Raw genomic sequence first — 22,959 nt, 5'->3', positions numbered from 1 at the left:
AGTAAAAAGTAAAAATATAGCACCAAAAGACATTTCATCTTCCACTTGAAATTGTTTTATCTTAAAATAAGTATTAGAAGGTATTTTCTGAATAATTTTCTGTTTAGTCTAGAATCTAAAATGATTTAGTATTTAAAATAATGTTTATGGTTGTAATTATAGATTATTGTCATTAATTAGATCCAGTTTCAGCATCTAGTTATCCTCTAACCAATGTGTTTTGGCCTCAGCCTAACATACCCAGAAGTTCCCCTGTCTTCATAACAAATCCTCTGCCTTCAGATCTCTTTCCTAAGCATCTGGGTTTTTTCTTGGCCCTAAGATATAGGAAGCATATCTGACTCAACTTAGAGATGTTGTTTTGATTGTATTATGAGTGCCCGGTCTATGTATTTTACTTAGTTCAAGATTAGAGAACCACTATGCTTTCAATTACAGACAAGAAATAAAAAATGGTTACATAGTGAAAACTTTGAATGATTTGCACATGGGTTAGCTACCTTTTAAATATTCCTTATAGATGTTTCAACCCACGCTTTCTTTCTCCACTGACCAGTAAGCACCCTTTGGCTCATGCCCTTTACCCATCTATATTAAGATGTTCCTAAGGAATATGCACTGTTACCATAACTGACCAAGTTAAAATTATATAAATTTGCACCAGAAATATTATTGGATTTATTTAAAATGCCATAGAGAAGTGACTTTTTTCATAATCCATTGTTTAAAAATTTTACCACTTCATTCTTCATATCCATTAATATGGCTTTGATTTTTTTCAAAGTTTTACTTGCTCTTAAATTATAGCAATTAGTCTGCCCTATGGAAAAGAATAGCTTTAGATTTTAAGTCTGGACTAAGGCTTAAGGAGTATAAAAGTGGGAAAAACATGCGTATGTAGGCAGATGAAGCATCATGAAGCAGTTTACATGTATGACAGAGGGGTGGGGTGGGAACATAGAGGGGAAACATTATTTCATGGTATTTAAGTATGCCCTCCACATTCATGAGTTTAGAATACTGGGCATGTGTTTAAGATATGTGAATGTGTTTGCAGATTTTGTTCTTGTCCGCAGCTTCTCCAGGGTGCTAATGTTGGTTTTCTTTTTTTATAAAGGGCAATCAGATTCTCAGTGGCCTCTCCATTGAAGAATATAAGACCACATTGAAAATAATCAAGCAAGCTATTTTAGCTACAGACCTAGCACTGTATATTAAGTAAGTTTTAAGAAATAACCAGAGAAATAGGTCTTCGAAGTCTTTCTGAGAAATTTCAAAACACAAATGTCCTGGCAAAACTGCTTATCAGACTATGGAGCAGTTTCTTAAAGGGTAGCCAGAAAAGTCTACTCCTTTGGCTTACTTACTGCTGGAAATTAAGAATACCTATTATTTCTGATGTTTATCTACCGCTGTGTCTCTGAAACTATATACAAATCTACTAGCCATCTCAAGGTCAGTCATTCCAAGCCATGTTGTCCCAAGATTATATGTCATTTGCTTTTCCTCCTTTCCCTTGCTCCCCACAACTTCTGACCATTTCATGACTCCTTTATACCATTGTTCAAGCTTAGTTGGGCAGGAAAAGGAGTTACTGCCAAGCAAGTAACTCTTGTTTCTTTTCATTTGATTTTGGCAGAAGAATATTTATGTAGAACTTTGAAGTTGTTGATTCTAAAATAAGAGTATATATACATTAGAGTCATCTCTGTGATTATGCATATTCATGATTAAACTGCCTTTCTAAAAGCTAGAAAATACTTTCCTGCATTTGAGCAATCATAAGTTTCCAACTCCTAGCTGAGATCTTTTTTTTTTTTTTTTTTTTTTTTTTTTTTTTGAGACGGAGTCTCGCTGTGTCTCCCAGGCTGGAGTGCAGTGGCGCGATCTCGGCTCACTGCAAGCTCCGCCTCCCGGGTTCACGCCATTCTCCCGCCTCAGCCTCCCAAGTAGCTGAGACCACAGGCGCCTGCCACCTCGCCCGGCTAATTTTTTGTATTTTTAGTAGAGACGGGGTTTCACCGTGTTAGCCAGGATAGTCTCGATCTCCTGACCTCGTGATCCACCCGCCTCGGCCTCCCAAAGTGCTGGGATTACAGGCTTGAGCCACCGCGCCCGGCCTAGCTGAGATCTTTGATGCATGTGTAGGAATGAGGGGAGTCAGGGAATCACACTCAGGATTCCCTTGTAACAGGAGTCTCTCTTCTTCTGTAAGGGATTCACATTTATGGTTGTAGTCACTCTTAGGAGAAGTAAAAACCAAATAGAATAAACACACAAAAACATCTGCCAGATATCTACTCTTATACATCTAGAAGTAACTGTATGTGCCTACTTAATTGGTTTTTAGAGCATTTTGAGTTTAAGACAAAATAATATATATCAATAGTATATATATATATATATATATATATATTCAGTTTATTAGAAATAATTGCAGAATAAGGATTATCAAATTACCAAGAATTTGAAAAATACCTGTAACCACAATACCTTTCCAACTTTTACAGGCCACATGGGTCTCTCCTTTGAATCCTTATGAAATCTGCTTTTCATTTTTTATAGTCATATACTATCAGTTTTATTACCTAAGTTTTTCTTGAGTCTTGTGTCTCCAGGTAGATATTAAACACTGCAAAAAGAAAAATTTTTGTCTTATGCCTTCTCAAAATGCTTAACAATACTGGGCACGTAAGAGGTATTCACTGTACACCGAATATTATTATATTCACTGAAAAATAACAAATATTATTTTAAACTTTACCTAGTCTTTATTTACTTCAGAAGCACTTCACAACTTTATATATTTTTTATCCTCTATCATGAAATAAATGATAGTTAAACTGAAACCTATAGATTATGCCATACACTTAAAATATCTGAAATCATTCTCAGCATCAAATTTTTAACTCATACTGTTTCATTTTTCTTAAAATAACAAATATTCAAGAATTGAAATTACCACTATTTGTGATCTATAGTTAAAAATTAGGTGAGATTTAATGTTTCATCGGAAGCAAATGATAGAAGGGGGAAAGTGAGGTATTAAAGATTTGTAAATGATGATTTTTATACTGGGTTCTAAGATGGGAAAAAAATAGAGGTTTTTTTTTAACCATAAATTTACTCCATGAGTCTTTGTAGAACAAAGGGATAAGAGCCCGGGTAATTGTTATAACTAGCAATTTTTTTTTTAAACGTTGTAGGAGGCGAGGAGAATTTTTTGAACTTATAAGAAAAAATCAATTCAATTTGGAAGATCCTCATCAAAAGGAGTTGTTTTTGTAAGTAGGTTAACTATCTTTAAAGCTGAAGTTTTTTATCCAGTTAATTTTCTCACCATTTTTTCTCACTGTTAGTTTTTATTGCAATTATTTGTTATAACATGATGATTTTAAAACCTGTCAGATTTTTCCAGAGGGTTGTACAAAGAGTAAATTTGAATATTTACTTGAAAAGAAGTGCATTTGCAAATCCAAGGGAATGAATTGTTCCTATGTTCTAGAAAAACCTTTAAAATGTGGTAGAGTATCAGTATATGGCTATATGTTTCCCTTATTCATTTTCCTAATTCATTGTAATGGAAGTGCTGAAAATGGAATTATTGTAGAAGTAAGATGTAGCTTCAAAATGTTTACTTCTCTTAAAGAAAATCTGAAAAGGTAGAGCAGTGAAGTCAGGGTCCATACATGGAAGCAGTACTATAAAGTCTCTATGATGAAAAGGTTTGATATTGGTGGAAGACCAGTGGAACACAGTAGAAAATCTAGAATTGCATAAGACATATAGTATGTAATAAAGATAACATTCCTAGTGACTGGAGGAAAGAGAGAGATGAGTAGATAACCAAATGGAAAAAGACAAAATTGGATCTACTCTACAGACTTAAATTCCAACTGAAGCATAGAGTTCAATGTAGGGACTTAAATCATACAAGCACTGAATAAAAGTATAGGTGGATTCTTCTATAACCTAGGAGTGAAAAAACTTTCCTAACTATAATTCAGCATGGAGAAACAATAAAGGAAAAGGCTGAAAAATGTGATTAATCGTTCAAAGTCTTTTCATGTAGAAGTTAGCATGTGTGTGGAGTGAATTAGGATGACCTACTATGATTTCTGATATAAGACTTTCATCAGTATGATACCTGATGTTATACTTTAATGGTTAATTATTAGTAATCAATGTACTTTCATCATACTGTGACGGTGTGATGAAATATAGAATGGAATACTAAGGTGACAAAAATAATAAAAGCAGGCAAGATTTTACCCAAGGTTAGTAATTTTTCAGTCTGCCAATCTGGAGCTAAATGAGGCAGTTTGAGGACAAATTCCCAAAGTTCAAAGGAAAACTGAAACAATGATGCTCTGTTCTCACTGTATCAGTTAGACTTTCATATAAATTGTTTCTTTTTCTTTGGTCTTTATAAACTGCCATTTCCATTGTTTAGAGGGTTTTAACTTTTTTTATTAGTAACTATTTATTGAGGGTATATAATAACACAAAAGTAAATAGGAGTTTTGGATTTCTCTTTTCCATAACAGAGCAATGCTGATGACAGCGTGTGATCTTTCTGCAATTACAAAACCCTGGCCTATTCAACAACGGGTATGTTGCTTAGTGACAATAACAGTAATAATTAAAAAGTCAAAATAACATTCTACCCAGCAATCCCACTACTAGGTATCTACCTAAAGAAAAATAAATCACTATATAAAAAAGACACTTACATGTTCATCACAGCACCATTTATTATATCATAGCAAAGTCATGGAACTAACCTAAGTGTCCATCAACAGTTGATTAGATAAAGAACATGTGGTACATATGCACCATGGAATACTATGCAGGCATAAAAAGAATCAAGTCATGTTCTTTGCAGCAACATGATTGGAGCTGGAAGCCAATTATCCTTAATGAACTAACTAATTCGAAACAGAAAATCAGACACTGCACATTCTCACTTATAAGTGGGAGCCAAACAGTGGGACATATGGACATAAAGATGGAAATAACAGATACTGGGAACTCCAAAAGGGGGAAAGGTGGGAAGAGAACAAGGAGGGAAAACTACCTGTTGGGTACAATGTTCACTATTTGGGTAATGGGTATACTAGAAGCCCAGTCCCCACCAATACACAATATACATATATACCAGACATGCACATATACCCCCTAAATCTAAAATAAAATAATTTTTTTTTAAGTTTTTACTCTTAAAGGTAGCTTCTGAAGTAAGTATGGAAATTTTTTTTGGAATTTTTAAGTAGTATTAAAAACCGGTATTTGGACATACAAAGGCTTTTCTTTTTAGAAGATGCATTTGCACATAATATTTGTAAGATATATTAAGAAAGAGAGCATCTACATTAACACAGCAAAAACATCGCTGTTGATAAGTTTTCATTTCAGTATGATAGGTTGAGCATACCTAATTCAAAAACCCAAAATGCCTCAAAATTCAAAGCATTTTGAGTACTGACATGACACTTACAGAAATGCTCATTGGACCAGCATTTTAGATTTCAGATTTTTTGATTTGGGATATAACTTATACTTCTGGCTTGTTTCTTAAGGTCATCCCTTTAATTACTTTGAAAATTAGAAGCAGCAAAATTACTTTTCTTATGGTTAGCCTTCTAGGCTATGCCTCAGCTCTAAATAGACATTAACAAGTAGAACATAGAGATTTCTGGGGCTTGTAGATATAGGAATTATTGATATAAGATGTCGAGAAGGTTCTGAATGGAGCCTGTTACCAGGAGGCTAGAAAAAAAATTCTTCCCTCTAACTAAGTAACTGCTATAATGTTTTGCAGAGGCAATACAGGCTCAGAAAAGTGATGGATGTCCACGCAGTGACATATATATTGTGTTTTTTTTTTTTTTTTCAAGATTTCATTTTGAGTCCTTAATGTGCTATTTAGGATTGTTGACAGGCTGCTGTTGGTCAAGGCTCTGGGCTGCGTAGTCAGGTAGCCTAGTAACTCTTCCTACAGGCTCATCTCATGAAACAGACATGCCGAGAAAACAAGATCAAAAACTCATTCTCCATGTGCCAAAGCCAACACACCATAAGCACTTAGGTGATCTTTACTTACCTTCCTGCCACATAATAAACAGGACTATATGCCTCTTTCTAACCAAGGAAGAGAATAGAAGAGGGAAGAATGTGTCTTCTTATATCCTTTCTCCTGAATCAAATCCTTGTACATACTGTTTTATGGGGGGAAAATAAATGAAGGAAGAAAACGTTTTTAAATAAAATTAAAAGGGAAAAATGTTGGAAGCTACCAAAGAGAGAGAGAGATACCTAAGTGAAAAAGAGTATAATGGAATAGTCAAGAGAGCATGCTTTGGATGTGGACTACTTGTCTTCAGGTATCAAGCTGCTGCTTATTTGCTATAAAATGGAGATATATAGCTCCTAACAGGGCCTCCATTCACAGTCTCTGTTTTAAAGAATGATATGCTTTTCATTGTCAAAACTGAGTCTGTTATTTATTTCAGATAGCAGAACTTGTAGCAAGTGAATTTTTTGATCAAGGAGACAGAGAGAGAAAAGAACTCAACATAGAACCCACTGTAAGTATGAAACCTTGTTCGTAGGAATTCAAATGCATTGTTTTAAAGTTGTAGACTCCTTTTTATGGTCCTATGGCATCTTTCCTTAGGACCACAATTTCTGATTTTATTTGTTAAAACTTTTTTCTCATTGGAAGAATTATACATATTCATTACAGAAAGCAAAACCAATAAAAGGCATAAAAAAGACACTTGGGGTCATCATATTGTATCACTGTTTTTTTGTAATTTGTTTTTTCTGCTTAAGTATTATAAACCACTTTTCATTTTAACAAATATTCTTATGTACTATCATGATTACATGAAATAGATGTAACCATAATTTACCTACTTCCCTTGGTGTAATGTTTGCAATGTTCACTATTACAAACAGCACTGTGATAAACATCCATCATAGATGTTTCACTCCTACTCCTTGGTTCCTGCCATCAAAAGAATGTAATAAAGAAGCTGTGGCTGACAGGGAAAGGAAGGAGAGATACCAAAAGAAACATGGAGGAAAAAAGACCAGCTGTCATGCCACCACCGTCTCCCCAGTTTTCTCAGTATTCTACCTGTTTACTCCTTTGTTCAAAGTTCTCCTCAGAAATGTGTTCACAGCAGTGTTTCATCTATAATAGATGTTTATCACAGTGCTGTTTGTAATAGTGAACACTGCAAACATTACACCAAGGGAACTGATAAACCACTAAACCTCATTCTTCATTATCTTGTTAGCACAAATTCCTAGCTGTCATGTTGAAGGGCAAACAGTATTTAAAGGTCTTTGATACATACTGCCTTTTTACATAGAGTATGCATCTCAAATACAAGTAAAGATTCCTCTCAACCCACTTCTGTTTTTTGGAATGAATTTCCTTGAAATGAAACATAAGAGTTTTCCTGTTTTCTTTTCTTTTTTTTTTTTTTTTTTGGATTAATTTCTATCTGACCTTCCTAGGCTAACCCACTGATTCACCTTTCTAGAGCCAGCTTTCATTGTGTTCTTTAAATAAATGCTACACAGTGGCTCATGCCTGTGATGCCAGCACTTTGGGAGGCCAAAGCAGTCAGATCACTTGAGGTCAGGAGTTGTAGACCAGCCTAGCCAACATGGTGAAACCCATCTCTACTAAAAATAAAAAATTAGCCAGGCTTGGTGCTACACACCTGTAATCCCAGCTACTCAGGAGGCTGAGGCAGGAGAATAGCTTAAACTTGGGAGGTGGAGGTTGCAGTGAGCTGAGATGGCACCACTGCACTCCAGCCTGGACAACAGAGTGAGACTCCATCCCCAAAAATAATAAAGTAATAACTAACTAAATAAATAAATGCACATCTGTGTGTTTGGTCTGTATTTGTATTTTCAGGATCTAATGAACAGGGAGAAGAAAAACAAAATCCCAAGTATGCAAGTTGGGTTCATAGACGCCATCTGCTTGCAACTGTATGAGGTATTTATATGAAAACTACTAGACTTGCTAAACTTGGACTGTTATGAATTAGAACCTAAAGTAAATTGAAGAGATTAATATTAGGTGCCTATTTTTTGCTTCTAAATCAAGAAATAAAATTATTACTAGTATGGTTTCTTTTACTGATGAACATGTTTGTACTGAACAAGGAACACATACTAATATCTATTGAGTGCCTACTATGTGCTAATCTCCAACAAATTGATTTGGGGATGCTAAGAAGAATTATGTGCCAGTATTACCCTCAAGGAACAATACTGTATATACTGTGGGTTAGCATATTCTTTTTTTAAATCTAAATTTTAGCCTAAATAAAGAAAAGTAATCCAACTTTTCCTCATTGTCATAATGTGGCTTTACTCTAGTTGTAAAAATTTTCTGAGGGTTAAAAGGAGGTAGGTAGAATATTGCAGGTTCCCATTTCCACGTATCTGCTGGCTTGGCTTTTGGATGTGGGGGTGGTTATTGTAGGCAAATGGATTCTCCCTAAAACATCTAATTTATTAGTTTAGATGTTTATGACTCAGATGCAGAAAGAAGAGATTGTCTTTGTCTTTGAAAGTTTAAACAGAGAACTACTGTAAGTTTTAATTATTTGGAAAAAGAACATTTGTCATGGAGTTATCATAGAATGTCAAAACCAGAAAAAAAAAAAAAAAAAAAAAAACCTAGAAATTTTCTAATCCAGATGTTTCAGATTTAGTAATTGAACTTGTAAAGTACATCTTCCAATGAGATAGATTATTTGTCCCAAACAGGTGGTTGGTGGGAGAGGTGCATCTACAGTCCAGTTCTCACTCCTACTCCAGGGTTCTCGCCATCAAAAGAATTTAATAAAGAACTGTGGCTGACAGGGAAAGGAAGGAAAGATACCAAAAGAACCATGGCAAAAAAAAAAAAAAAACAGGTGTCATGTGCCACTGTCGTCTCCCCATTTTTCTCAGCATTCTACTTGTTTACTCCTTTGTTCAAAGTTCTTCCTCAGAAGTATGAAGTGTGTTCAGAGCATTGTTTCAAACACTTGGACATCTCATTCTTTCCATAACAGATGCTTTCCTTATTGATTGGATTAAGAGTTTCTCCATTAAAAATACTAATGGCTCTTTTGATTTTTCTCTATCCCTGTAAATACAGTCAACATAGTAATCACATCACCTATTATAGATGTTATCCTTCTACTATATATATGTATGTATGTATACAAGTATTCATTTTATTTGAATCTGCTGTTGAAAATTCTATGTGATACTGACATGTATTTTTAACATTATTACAGAAATAGTTATGTTCTCACTATAGAAAAATCAGAGGTCGGGCATGGTGGCTTAGACCTCTAATCCCAGCACTACTTTGGGAGGCCAAGGCAGGTGGATCAGTTGAGCTCAGGAGTTTGAGGCCAGCCTGGCCAACATGGTGAAACCCCATCCCTACAAAAAATAGAAAAATTAACCAGGTGTGGTGGCATGCACTTGTAGTCCCAGCCACTTAGAAGACTGAGGCAGGAGAATTGCTTGAGTAGGAGAGGAGGGGGTTGCAGTGAGCTGAGATCCACACGACTGCACTCCAGCCTGGGCAATGGGAGTGGAAACCTGTCCTTAAAAAAAAGAAGAAAAAGAAAAATCAGAATTACTGAGAAGCAAAAAGGAAAATAAAACCAGTTACAATCCACTACCCAGAGAAAACTATAGATAACATATCAATGTATATGCTTTATGACATTTTCATATACTTTTCATTTAACAATAATTCAGTAATTGCCTTTTGCAATCCATAATGTCATTATATCCATATTTTATGTATCAAATGTGTTTCTGTGAGGGTTCTTTTTTTTTTTATTCTGTGGGGGATTTTCCAGTGACAACCTATTGTTGAGTATTTGTAATTTTAAGTGTTTCACTATTAGGAAGAAATCTGAAATGAACATTCTTGTGGCTAAATATTTATGGCACTATAATTGGTACACAATAATGCCATACCGAATTATGAATCTTTATTATAATATAATCCTGGATAAAAGCCTATTTAAGTACATTGTATGAAACCATTCCCTAGAAAAACACAAAAACTAAGCAGCTCCTGATGCAGTCACACTTAGGGAGAGCCAACTGTACTACATAGAAACAAAATGGCTTTTTTCCCCTAAAAGTGGATTCCACACAGATCTGCCTCCCTAGCACAGTAATGTTATTTTGGAATGTGTGTTTGCTCTGTCTCAGCATGTACTCCTTATCTGTAGTGTTTTAGAAGAATCATGTGTAAATGATCTGTGTATGTGCTCACACAGCTTGTGAAAATTTCAGCAGTGAGTCTGCTCATGAAATGAGTGGCCCTTTGTAACAGGCCTGTGGGAGAGGGCGTATTTCCTGGCTTCCCTCTAGCTGTTTGCTTTGTTTTTTTTCTTTAGGCCCTGACCCACGTGTCAGAGGATTGTTTCCCTTTGCTAGATGGCTGCAGAAAGAACAGGCAGAAATGGCAGGCCCTTGCAGAACAGCAGGAGAAGATGCTGATTAATGGGGAAAGCGGCCAGGCCAAGCGGAACTGAGGGGCCTATTTCATGCAGAGCTGAAGTTTACAGAGACGGTGTGTTCTGCAATATGCCTAGTTTCTTACACACTGTCTGGATAGTGTCTGTATTTGGTATATACTTTGCCACTGCTGTATTTTTATTTTTGCACAACTTTTGAGAGTGTAGCATGAATGTTTTTAGAGGACTATTACATATTTTTTGTATATTTGTTTTATGCTACTGAACTGAAAGGATCAACAACATCCACTGTTAGCACATTGATAAAAGCATTGATTGTGATATTTCGTGTACTGCAAAGTGTAAGCAGTATTCCTGCACTGAGGTTTTTTTGCTTGGGGACTATTTTAAATAATTGGTTTTTGTGTTTTCTGAATTACCATTTTTTCAAGACTGTTTGGAATCTTTCCTTTTTCAAAAGTAGGTTAGGAGCAAATTAACATACATTCTGTGACATTTAAAGGCTTTACAGGATAGTGAAAAATGGTGGCTGAGTGGATTTTAAGGAGGAATAATTGTATTTGTCAACAATGTCTTTTTTAAAAAGTTAAGGCACTCTGAAACAAACGGAAAGTACTATGAAACTGTATTGTAAAGAAAACATTATTTAATTGACTTGGCTGTTTTGTGAGAGAACAGACCAGAGAGAACTTTGTCATTTCAGTGCAGTACATTTTTCTAAAGGCTACCCATAAAATCACTTTCATCTCACCTACCTGATGCAAAGCAGGTGAAACCTTAGGAGATGATCCAGTCACTGACTTGATTGAGGGATAAGTGTGATCTAGAAATGGAATGGCCTTGGATGTCTGTCAGTGAAGAAAATGTTCTGTTAGAAGATCTCTCTAAGAGTTTTTTTTTTTTCCTTCTGAGCTTTCTTTTCAAAATAAAAGTGACAATTGGAGCATTGACCTGAAGTGAGACGTGACTATAGAGAAGAGAGTACAAAATGACTCTTTTTCCTGTCAATTGAAATTTAAAGAAAAGTTTTAATTATATAAATAGCAAAGGGCTATTGCCAATACTAGGGTCAAAAATGAATTTGAGGAACAGTGGGTAAGAAACTTTATGCCTGAATAACATTTAGCAGTACTGTGATTGAAAAATTGCCATATTTTGATGTATAGGACAAGTCAACTGAGATCCAGAGAATTCTGGATGTGAATGCTAAACACTGGCCCTTAATTCATATTCAATGGCATTTTCTTCCCATAACATTTAGTATAGTTAACATTTTCTTAGAATTTGAGCCCATTTAAGTAGATTAATATTCTACATGTGTGCCCCTAAATACACATTTATTCAATATTGGAGAAATAGATAACGAATTAAGCAACTGGTCTAGGAAGGGAAAATTTATTTCAAATATGCAGGAATGTTTGGATTTGGGGAGAGTAGAAAGGAGAGATTTGCTTGATTTGTTCATTTCTACCTCCAACCCACAAAAAAAGATATTTGTTTTGAGTTTCTATCACTAATTTGGATAGAAAATTTCTTAAGGACATGGTAATGCAGCATTCTCAAGGACCTTTCGCCAAAATGTGTTTTCCATCTGTGTCCCAATTCCCCTAAATTTTGCCTAAAATTCAATATGTTCCTTAAGTTTTTAAAATTCTGAGTGTGTATATATATCTTGACATAATGCAGTTTTATTTTTATCATTCTGGTTAAAAAAAACACAAAAAATAGAAGCAAACCCCATTGTATTGCCGTTATTTTGTATTTGGTAAAAGTTAACCTAGGAAGTTACCAACTGTTTAATGCTATATGTATTGTATACTTGTATTTTCAGGATATTTTATTTTTTTGCCATACACATAAAATTTATAAGGTTGCCCCTTGGTGGCACTGGTATGTAAAATACACAGACTATCACTAAAATAATAGCTATATATACATACATGTGTATACTTATGCATGCATACATAAATCCTTAGTATAGAAAAATTGCTTAAAGAATAGCAATCTTTAATAAACCTTTTTATTACATTGTGATTTAGCAGTTATGCTAAAATATGTACTTATACTTTAGTAGTTTGTTTGGTCCCCTCTAGTATGTGTCACTGAGAAATTTTTTAAAGACATAGTAGATCATGTTTAGAGGCTTTGTATGTGTGTCATTTTAATATGCAAGAAGATATATTTAGATTAGAAATGGTTTGGTCTGCCTTTGAATAATGTTTATTTTACTTTACTAGTTTAGACATTAAAGGAAGCTGGGCAATGCCTATTTTATTTTATTGTTGGATATTTCAGTTCATACAAAGAAGAATACTTCTTTAGGGCTGGTTAATTGGTTCAAATAATTTTTAATTTCCTTTCCAGTATCTTCTCAAGTTGGAAATATATACATGTAGTCCTCCTTCACCTTACTCTATATTTACATTACCCATAACTAGCACGAAGTACTTGTTCTAGATTTTTTGTTTGTTTAGTTATAAGAGAGTAACATGATACCATTTAATTTCAATTTTTAGCCAGAAAAGACCCCACTATTTTACTAACTTGTTAAAAAATACCTATGTAATTGCCTGGCCTTATGTTTTTCAGTAGATTAGACTGTGCCAATCACAATCCTGGGAGGATTTATGTAAGTCACTTAACCTCTGTGTGCCTAAACAAGTTATGCTTTTTTTAAAGGAGTTATGTTTGAGCAAAGCCTTTGTCTTCAAAGCAAATTGTCACAGAAGGCAGCTACTTTATAAGCCCAATGGGCGGTGGAGACCACTGTCAGAAATGGGATATTAGTGTAGAGAGAAGGTGATCTATTCCCATGTGTCATTTCTAATGTTGAGTTTCCAAGACTGAACAAAGAGAATATATTTATTCAGCTTCACTTGCAGATCACTAGTGAATGTGAGATTTAGAGCTCATTGAGTACATTGCTTCAAGGTACAAACCCAGGATGATGATGTTGTCATCACTGTCTTTTAATTTTGAAGAATAGTTTCATTTAATAGGAGTATTAGAGATAAGAAAGTATATGAAAATATACTGGAAATATTGGATTCTTGGAGAAAACTGTTCAGTCACAGATATATTCTTGCCTAGCAGTGAAGTGCCTTTATTTTCAGCATAGCAAACAAATACTAGACCTGTTCCAATTTGATTTACAGTTTTTTTTCTGTGTTTTTCACCAGATTGTACTCCTAAAACTTAACAGGCTATCACAGGCAATTGTCTTTTGTTTACAAGATTGATTTAAAATGAGAGGATAAAAAAGTCATCATTATCCTCTCTTATGAATAACTGTAGTCAAAATAAGGTGGCACAATTTAATTGTTTTGTGTCAGAAATACATTGACCCGCCTTTTATTGAGTCCTGCCACATGTTAGGTACTGTGCTCAGCTGTGGAGACAGAGCAGTGACCTCAAGGAGCTCACAGTCCCTGAAGGAGGTCCTGGAGAAGAGACTTAGCTTCTGATACTGCCGATTTAACCTGAGAACATGGGGTATACTGCATCACTTCCATTTTCATCAATAACATATATTTTATGTACCTTCTTTACCTGAAACTTACCAAGAATCTACCAGTGAACAAACATCCTGTCTTCTTGCAAGTATGAATTAGTTAACCGGTTGATAGTTGAAGAACACTTTAGGAGTTTTGTATTCTTGTATATAGTTTATTTTTTCCATATGCTAGCCAGGTAAAGATTACACAGTTCTTCAGGACTGTTAAATTGTGCATGGTTTTGGACCCCTTCTGCTCTGCTACAGAGAGCAAAGAAGAAAGTATTAAAGCTCAGTTTACCATTCCATATACTTACTAAAAGCCTGTGTAAACATATCTTAATGAATGTTGTTGAAAGCAATGTAAATAGTTGAACATATAAATTTATATTACAGTTTAAGAAAAGAAAACCTTATGAGGCATCACTAGCCACTGTTAATATCTATTTGTATTCTTATACCTTTTCAATATATTTGAACAAATATAGTTTCTGGCACTATTTTTATACTCGGAAAAGGAGTTACTATGTATATTATGCTTAGCTTTTAAGTCATTTTAAATAACCATGAATGTTGATTTCATTTCTTTCCTTTCCTCCATCATGAGAGTTATTTCACATGACTCTTTTATGACAAAATCACTTTAAAGGAACAACTTACCTCCGATTCTTGTATAAAATCATGAGATGGTCAAGGTGGTTTTCCGTTGTACAGATTCTTCACCTGTCAGTGGTTTCCTCATTTTGCCATGCTTTGTAAAAATAAAAAGAGTGAACAAGTCAGTATGAATACTGTGTGATTATTAGGGGACTCTGAATTTTAAGTGTGGGGAATTAATAGGGGAGTTTGGATTTTAGGCAGGGAGAATGGGCCCAATAGTTTGAGAGACTTTAATCAAGCTAACCTGTGATCCTATTAGCTGAAGAAAAGTAATCCTTTCCTTAGCCTAGACTCTTCTCAGTAATAGTCTTCCTTTTATTAATACTCTTTGCTGCCAGTTTGGGGGCTATGTTTTCCATCTCCTTCTCACTTCAAGTCAATAATGACTCTTTGGAGGGTGATTATCACCAGCCTGATGCTACATGAGGAGCTGAGGCTTGGAGCTGAATACTTGACCAAATGGCATGAGCTGGATTTGAGCCCAGATCTGTCTAGTTGCAAATCAAGGGTCTATTCCTTAGTTCTCTTTTTGAATTTAAATTTATAAAGGTCTCAAATCTACTCTTATAAGTCAAATGGGCTATCTGGAAGCATTAGAGACAGGAATTCCCTCACCCAGCAGGTTTGGTTTGTCTGAGTTTTTACAGTTAACATTTCTTAATTTAGTTCATCTGGTAATAGCTAAGAAAATGCCTTCACAGAATCCAACAACACTGTATCTCAGTGCTTCTAGTCTAGAGGTATGAAAGCATCAGTAAATGCAGAATTTCTGATTTCATTATTTTGCCACTAGACAAGCCTTCTTCATGTGGGGCAGTGTACCTAGGTTATGTCTAATTCATAAAACTAAAGGAAGAAGTAAAGTATAAGCTCATGTAGAACAATATTTTAGATTCTCTAACCACTAGAGAGTGCCAGAGCTTTAGTTATATTTAAAGAAGTAATCTTCCTTCCTGACCATAAAGAACTAATAAAACTTTTTTTTAAAAGATTTTTAGTGGCTAAAATATCACAGGCTGTGTACACCGGCCCTGTGATATTGTTCCTAAAATCCAGGAAGGGAGAGGACGGTATGACTTTCCATACAGTAGGAGCTGTACACCCACGCTGGGATTTTGTTCCTAATATCAAGGGGGGGAGAGCGTAATATTACTCCCAATATGGCAAGGGGTGTACATCCCCCCGAGATATTGTTCTTGCCATTTAAAACAGGAGAGGATGACATGACTCCAGATATTGAAGAAAGTGCAAACCCCCGTGTGATATTATTTCTAATATCCAGAAAGGAAGAGGAGGATATTCATCCCCATATCACAGGAGGGGTACACTCACTCTGACATTTTTCCAAATATGCAGGGGCGAAAGAGGATAATCTCATTCCCAATATCGCAGCAAGGGTTGTACACCCCCGTGTGAGATGGTCTTTCATAATGTTCCAAGGCGGAGGGTGTATTACTACATATATGGCACAAAGTGTACACCCCCCAGGGATATTGTTCCCATAATCCTGGAGGGAAGAGGATGATATTACTTTAAATATCACAGAAGGCGTACACACCTCCAGTTATATTGTTTCTAATTTCCATGTGGGAGAGGAGGCTATGACACCCAATATCGCAGGGAGTAGAAACACTCCTGGGATACTATTCTTAATATTCAGGGAGGAAGAGGATGATATTACTCCCAATACAGACAGGTGTACACCCTCTGAGGGTGTACACACTGAGGGTGTACACCCGTCTGTGAAAGAGTTCATAATTTCCAGAGGGGCAGATGATATTATACTATCGTAAACAGGCTGAGTCCACCATGGATCGTAATAGCCAGGGGGGAGAGGGGGTGGCTATTACTCCCCATATCGCGGGGGGTGCCTCACAATATCACAGTTGGGTGTACACTCCCTGCAGTACAAAGAAGAATATTATTTTCTCTTCCTTTAGCTCTTGAGAACAATATCACATGGCGGGTGGAGGACAACCCCTGCACTATTGGGAGTAATATCATTCTCTCTTTTTCTGGATAGTAGGAACAATATCACAGGCGGGATGGACAACCCCTGTGATATTGAGAGTAATATCATCCTCTCCCAACGTGGATATTAGGAACGATATCACAGGAGGCGTGTACACTTCTTCGATATTGGTAGCGATATCATCCTCTCCTCCCTGGGTATAAGAAACAATGTGACAGGCGGGGTGGACACCCCCCGCGACTTGGGGAGTAATATCCCTCCCTGGATATTAGGATCCACGGTGGACACACAGCGTGTTTACGATTTTGTGAGTAATATCATCTCCCCCTCTAGACATTACGAACAGTATCAAAGACGGGTGTACACCCTCTGCAATATAGGGAGGAATATCATCCTCTCCCCGCCTGGATATTAGGAACAATATAGGAGTGTTTATAACCCTTGCGATACTGGGAGTAATATCATCCTCTCCCAGGTGGAAATTAGGAACAGTATCACCAGGGGCATGTACACCCCCTGCGATATTGAAAGTAATATCATCCCCTTCCCCTGGATCATGGGAACAACATCACTGGGGGGTATACACTTTCTGCGATATTGGGAGTAACATCATCTTCTGTGCCTTGGAATATTAAGGACAATATCACAGGGGGGGCATGTACATCTTCTACAATATTGGGAATAATATTATCCTCTCTCCCCCTGCATATTAGGAAAGATATCACAGAGTGAGTGTTCACCTCCTGCGATATGGGGATTAATACCATCTTCTCCCCTTCCGGATATCAGGAAGAGTATCACACGGGGGTGTACAGTGTCTGCGATACTGGGAGTAATATCAACCTCTCGGCCTTGGAATATTAAGAAGAATATCACAGGGTGGATGTACACCCCCTGCCATATTGGGAGTAATATCAGCCTCTCCCCTCCATGGATATTAGGAACAATATCCCAAGCTGGGTGTATGCCTCCTGCTCTACGGGGAGTAATATCATCCTCTTCCTTCCAGGATATTAATAACAATATCACAGGGCGGGTGAACACAGCCTGCGATACTGGAATTATTATCATCCTCTCCCCCTCCGGATACTAGGAACAATATCACAGAAGAGCTGTACCCTCCCTGCGATATTGGGAGTGATATCATATGCTTCTTCCATGAATATTAGGAGCAGTATCACCGGGTGGCTGTCCATTCATTGCTATGTTGGGAGTCATGTCATACTCTACCCTCCTAGATATTAGGATCAGTGTCACAGGGTGAGTGTACCCCTACTGTGATATTAAAACTAAAATCACGCTCTCCATCCCTGGATATTGGGAACAACATCACAGGTAGCTGTACACCCCCTGTGGTATTAGGAGTAATAATATGATTAATTATTAAACATCAATGATCGATTTTAATAATTATCAATGATACTATTAATAGGATACTATTATTAATTATGGATAATTATTTTAAATATATGATTATGCACGCTTAAAATTATTATTGTCATTTAACAATATTATTAGTTCTTAATATTATTATTTTATTACCAACATCACTTAGTATTGATTTAAGTAACATTAATACTGATATCATTTTATTATTAATAGTGGTATTACTGTTATTAATACTAATCGTTAACATTGTTAACCAGTATTAATTTTTACTATCTTTATTGTGATTATTAATATCAATGATTACTATTAATTTTTATATTTATTAATATTAATAATTAATAGACTTGTTCCTGATATCCGGCGGGGAAAGGATATTACTCCCAATATTGAAGAAAGTGTACACCCCTCTATGATGTTATTCCTAGCCAGGGGATAGAGGATGACATTATTGAAACTATCGCAGTGGGTGTACATCCCTTCGGTCATCTTGTTCCTTATATCCCGGGTGGGAGAGGATGATATGACTCCCAATATCGCAGGGGGCATAGACCTCCCCCGTGATATTGTCCCTAACATCCAAAGGTGGAGAGGATATTTCTTTCGATTTTGCAAGGGACACCACCCCTGTGATATGGTTCCTAAAATCCAGGGGGCGAGAGGATGATATTAGTCTCAATATTGCAGGAGGTGTACACTCCCTAGAGATATTGTTCCTAATATCCAGGGACGGAGAGGACAATATCACTCCCAATAAAGCAGGGGGTGTACACCCCCTTGTGATATTGTTCCCTATATCCTGGGAGGGAGACGATGATACTAGTGGCAATATCGCAGGGGGTGTACACACCCACTGTGATATTGTTCCGAGTATCCAGAGGGAGAGAAAATGATATGACTCCCAATATCACAGGGGGTGCACATTCTCCTGTGATATTGTTTCTTACTTTCAGGGGGAGAGGATGATATTACTCCCAATATCGCAGGGGTTGTACACACCTCCTGTGATATTGTTCCTAATATCCCAAAGGGGAGAACATAATATTACTCTCAATATCACAGGGGGTGTACACCTCCTTTGTAATATTGTTCTTAATATCCATGATGGGAGAGGATGATATGACTCCCAATATTGCAGCAAGAAGTGTACAGCCGCTTGTGATATAGTTCCTAACATCTAGGTGGGGAGAGGATGATATTACTGCCCATACTGCACGACTTGTAAAACCCGTTCGATATTTTGCCTACAATCCTGAGAGGAGAGGATGATATTACTCCCAATATCGAAGAAGGTGTACACCCCGCTGTGACACTATGCCCAATATCCACGTTGGCAGACAACGGCATTATGTCCAATATCACAGGGGATGTACACCCACCCTGGGATATTGTTCCTTATATCGAGAGGGGGAGAAGATGCTATTGCTCCCAATAACACAGGGACTGTGGCTGTACAACCCTCCTGTGATACTGTTCTTAATATCGTAGGAAGAGAGGATGATACTACACCCAATATCGCAGGGGGTGTACACCCACCCAGTGAAATTGTTCTTAATGTACTCCACCTCCCACCACCAGGGATATCGTTCCTAATATCCAGGGGAAGAGAGGATAACATTATGCCCAATATCCCAGGGGAGTGTACACACCCTCTGTGATGTTGTTCCTAGTATCCAAAGGTAGAGACGATGATATAACTGGCCATATCACATGGGGTGTGCACCCTTCTGTGATATTGTTTTTGACATTCAGTGGGGGAGAGGATAACATTAATCCTAATATCACAGAAGGCGTACAGACCCCTGTGATGTAGTTCCTAATGTACAGGGGAAAGAGAATATTGCTCTCAATATCTCAGGGGGTGTAACCACCCTTCCCCCCGTATATTGTTCCTAATATGCAGCGGGGTGGAGGCTGATAGTACTCTCAATATCCCAGAAGGTGCACACACACCTGTGATACAGTTCCTAATATCCAGCGGGAAAGAGGCTGGTTTTACTTTTGATATCTCAGTGGGTGTACACCGCCCCCAACCCCAGGGTATCGTTCCTAATATCCAGGCGGGAAGAAGATGACATGGCTGACAATATCGAAGGGGGTGTACACCTCTTCATTGATATGGTTCCTGATATCCATGGGGTGAGTGCATGATATTACTCCCAATAAAGTAGTAATCGTACAGCCACCCTGGGATTTTGTCCTTAATAACCACAGGGGAGAGGTGATCTTACTACCAATATTGCAAGGGGTGTACACCCCTCCTGTGATATTATTTCTTATATCCAGGAAAGGAGAAGATGTATTAGTACCAATATTGAAGGGATGGACAGCCCCATGGGATATTGTTCTAAAGATACAGGTTGAAAGAGGACGAGATTCCATCCAATATAACAAGGGGTGTACACCCCGCCTGTGATATGAATCATAAAACCTAGAAGAAGAGAGAATGACATTGCTTCCAAAGACACACCGGGTGTACACCCACCCTGTGACATTGTTCCTGTCATCTAAAGGAAGAGATGATGATACTACTCCCACTACCGGAGAAGGTACACACCCCCCTGTGATATTGTTCCTCATAACTTGTGCGGGGAGAGCATGATATCACTTCCAATATGACGGTGGTTTGACACCCAGTCTGTGATATTGCTCCTAATTTCCAGTAGGTAAAGTATGATGTTCCTACCAAGAGAGTAGTGGGTGTACAGCTGCCCTGTGATATTTCTCCGAATATTCGGGGAAACACAGGAGGACATTACCCCAAATCTCACAAAAAGTGTACACCCATTGTGTGATATGGTTCCTAATATCCAGAGGTGCAGAGGATGGTATTCGTTCTCCTATCGCAGGCTGTGTACACACAACCTATGAAATTGTTCCTAATATCCTGAACAAAAGAGACTGCTAATAATGGACACACACTGCAGGGGGGAGTAACTGGCTATTACGATCCACATCGCAGGGGGGTGAGGCACCCCCCATGATATGGGGAGTAACAGCAACCCCCCTCCTCCCCGGCTATTACGATCCACATCGCAGGGCAGTTCAGGACACCAGCCCTGCCCCAACCTTGACCCAGACAGTGGGTGTCATGGGACCACCTCAGGGTGGGTGGCAGCTCAGCTCTAAGGTATCCCTGCTGCCAAAGACCAACTGTTCCTGCTAGTTTGAATCTGGCCACAGGGTCTCTGTTGGTGAGACAAATGACCATGAGGCAGACACCCTGAAATCTAGCACGGCAGAGCTCAACGCCCCCATGAGAGGCACCATAGCACGCAGACTTTGCAGACATACCAGCGAAGGCCACAGCAGACCCTGAGTGAGGAAAAATCTGACCAAGATCCTGGGGTCCTGCCACACAGCCCTTAAACCAAGGACTGGAAACTGTTTCCCTAAAGAGCCAGGAGTCAGTATTTCAAGCTTTGCCAACTGATCTTTGCCTCAAGGATGCAACTCTGCCATGGCTGCAGGACAGCAGCCTTCTGCAGGTGGCCTGTGAAGAGATGGGCATGACTGCACCCCCATAAAACTTTACTTATGGACAGGGAAACTTCTCAGTGTCATGAAGTGTTATTTGTTTATTTGTTCAACCATTTGGAAATATAAAATCCATTCTTGATTCACAGGCCACAGGAGCAGGCAGGGACAGGCTGCCCCTTGCCGACCTCTGGAACGAGCTTAGAGAAGGAAATGACAGGCTGGGCCAGCGCAGCCTCCTCACAGCGGATTCGCTGCAGGAGGGTCCTTCTTAGCAACCACTTCTCATCCTTCGTCTTGGCTTCAAGTGCAGTTCAGGTGGGGAAAGAGAGAACAGAACTGGCCTCAGCAACAAGAAGGAAGGAGATGCAGGGTCAAGCAGCCATGTGGGTCGATCACACTCAACATTCACACCAAGCGGAGCACAGGCAGGACCAGCCAGGGGGGCCGAAGTGGAGGCTCTCTGGGGGGGGACAGACCTCTGGGTGGGCAAGATTCTCTATCTAAAACTCACAGAAGCTCTACACAGCAGTAGTTACAGAAAACACACACTAAGAAAAAGGCCAAAATAAAAATAGGTCACCAAGTTTGGTCAACCGGGTCTCACGAGCCAGTAGGTAAGAAAGCCCAGGAGGGCTCACCAGAGGAGCTGGGGGTGGGTTCCTGCCTGCAGGGGGCCTGGGACACCCCATTCCCACAGAGGAGGACCCAAGCTTTGGGGAGGAAGCTGTCAGAGTCACCCAGTGAGCTGATCACAGCTGGAGCCACAGAGCAGGTGAGGAGCCCTGGCCACGTCCCTGTGCGGGCTGAGAAGCTGGGGTGGGGGCACACCCCCAGGGACAGATGCAAACAGTGGACCGTGGGCCCTCCTCCTGCCCAGAGGATGCTCAGCTCCCAAGGGACCACCAAGGCTTGGAACCCAGGGACACACCACCTGACCATCATGCCCAGGCCTCCTGGACCAGGCAATGTCCAGTACAGGCAGGCAGTCTGGGCTTGGGGCTAGGACAGGGGTGGATGGTCCTGCTAGGCAGACCTCCTTCTCCCTACCAGCTGGGCTGGTTGCACTGTAGTTTTGGTTCAGGCAACATATTGCTGCCCACTTTGGCCACACCAGTCCCTGGCTCCCTGGCTAGGCCCAGTGCTGTCCAACCCACCTACACAGGCCCCACACACCCAGTGCCCACCAGCCTCGTGTCAGCCAGGAAGACCCATGCTCATCCCCTGAAGTATCCGTGGGAGCCCGCATCCCACAGGGACCCACGGCTTAGAGCCAACCTCCATGGGGGCCTCTTGGTTGTGGTGGCAGGGGCGGGGGGAGTTGACCTCCAGCCCTCCCATCCTGGCCACTGTGTTTTGTGGGGATCATTCAGTCCTGGGAGCTTCCTGGGGACCCCAGAAGGAAGAGAACAGGGTGGTCATGGCAGCCTCAGCCCCAGGCTCTG

General features: G+C 38.8%; 1 protein-coding gene and 1 long non-coding RNA gene across 12 annotated transcripts in view; one reads left to right on the top strand and one right to left on the bottom strand.

Moving 5' to 3' along the window:
- Window positions 1-14,801, top strand: part of PDE5A (phosphodiesterase 5A) — a 129,569-nt gene extending 114,768 nt beyond the window's left edge. For 4 of the 5 annotated variants that reach the window (XM_065545426.1, XM_005555806.4, XM_005555808.5 and 1 more), the window contains 6 exons: window positions 1,118-1,218; window positions 3,207-3,284; window positions 4,548-4,611; window positions 6,513-6,587; window positions 7,937-8,020; window positions 10,446-14,801. In XM_065545426.1, the coding sequence (XP_065401498.1) occupies window positions 1,118-1,218; window positions 3,207-3,284; window positions 4,548-4,611; window positions 6,513-6,587; window positions 7,937-8,020; window positions 10,446-10,583 (540 nt within the window). In that variant the 3' untranslated portion in view covers window positions 10,584-14,801. The remainder of the gene's footprint in view (window positions 1-1,117; window positions 1,219-3,206; window positions 3,285-4,547; window positions 4,612-6,512; window positions 6,588-7,936; window positions 8,021-10,445) is intronic. The other variant, XM_065545425.1, reaches the window with a different exon arrangement.
- The window catches only part of LOC135970987 (uncharacterized), a 52,155-nt gene continuing 36,668 nt past the window's right edge, over window positions 7,473-22,959 (bottom strand). For 3 of the 7 annotated variants that reach the window (XR_010586970.2, XR_012435040.1, XR_010586968.2), the window contains exons 2-4: window positions 14,680-14,770; window positions 11,282-11,374; window positions 7,473-9,635 (exon numbers count right to left, since the gene is read on the bottom strand). This is a non-coding gene — a long non-coding RNA (uncharacterized lncRNA). Of the gene's footprint in view, window positions 9,636-11,281; window positions 11,375-14,086; window positions 14,281-14,679; window positions 14,771-22,959 lie in introns of all 7 variants that reach the window. The other 4 variants (XR_010586967.2, XR_012435041.1, XR_012435042.1 and 1 more) reach the window with 4 other exon arrangements.

This window comes from Macaca fascicularis, chromosome 5 (genome assembly GCF_037993035.2).
Source record: "Macaca fascicularis isolate 582-1 chromosome 5, T2T-MFA8v1.1".
Lineage (NCBI taxonomy): Eukaryota > Metazoa > Chordata > Mammalia > Primates > Cercopithecidae > Macaca > Macaca fascicularis.
Note: the sequence above shows the minus strand (reverse complement) of the source record. Positions and strands in the feature narration are given on the sequence as shown.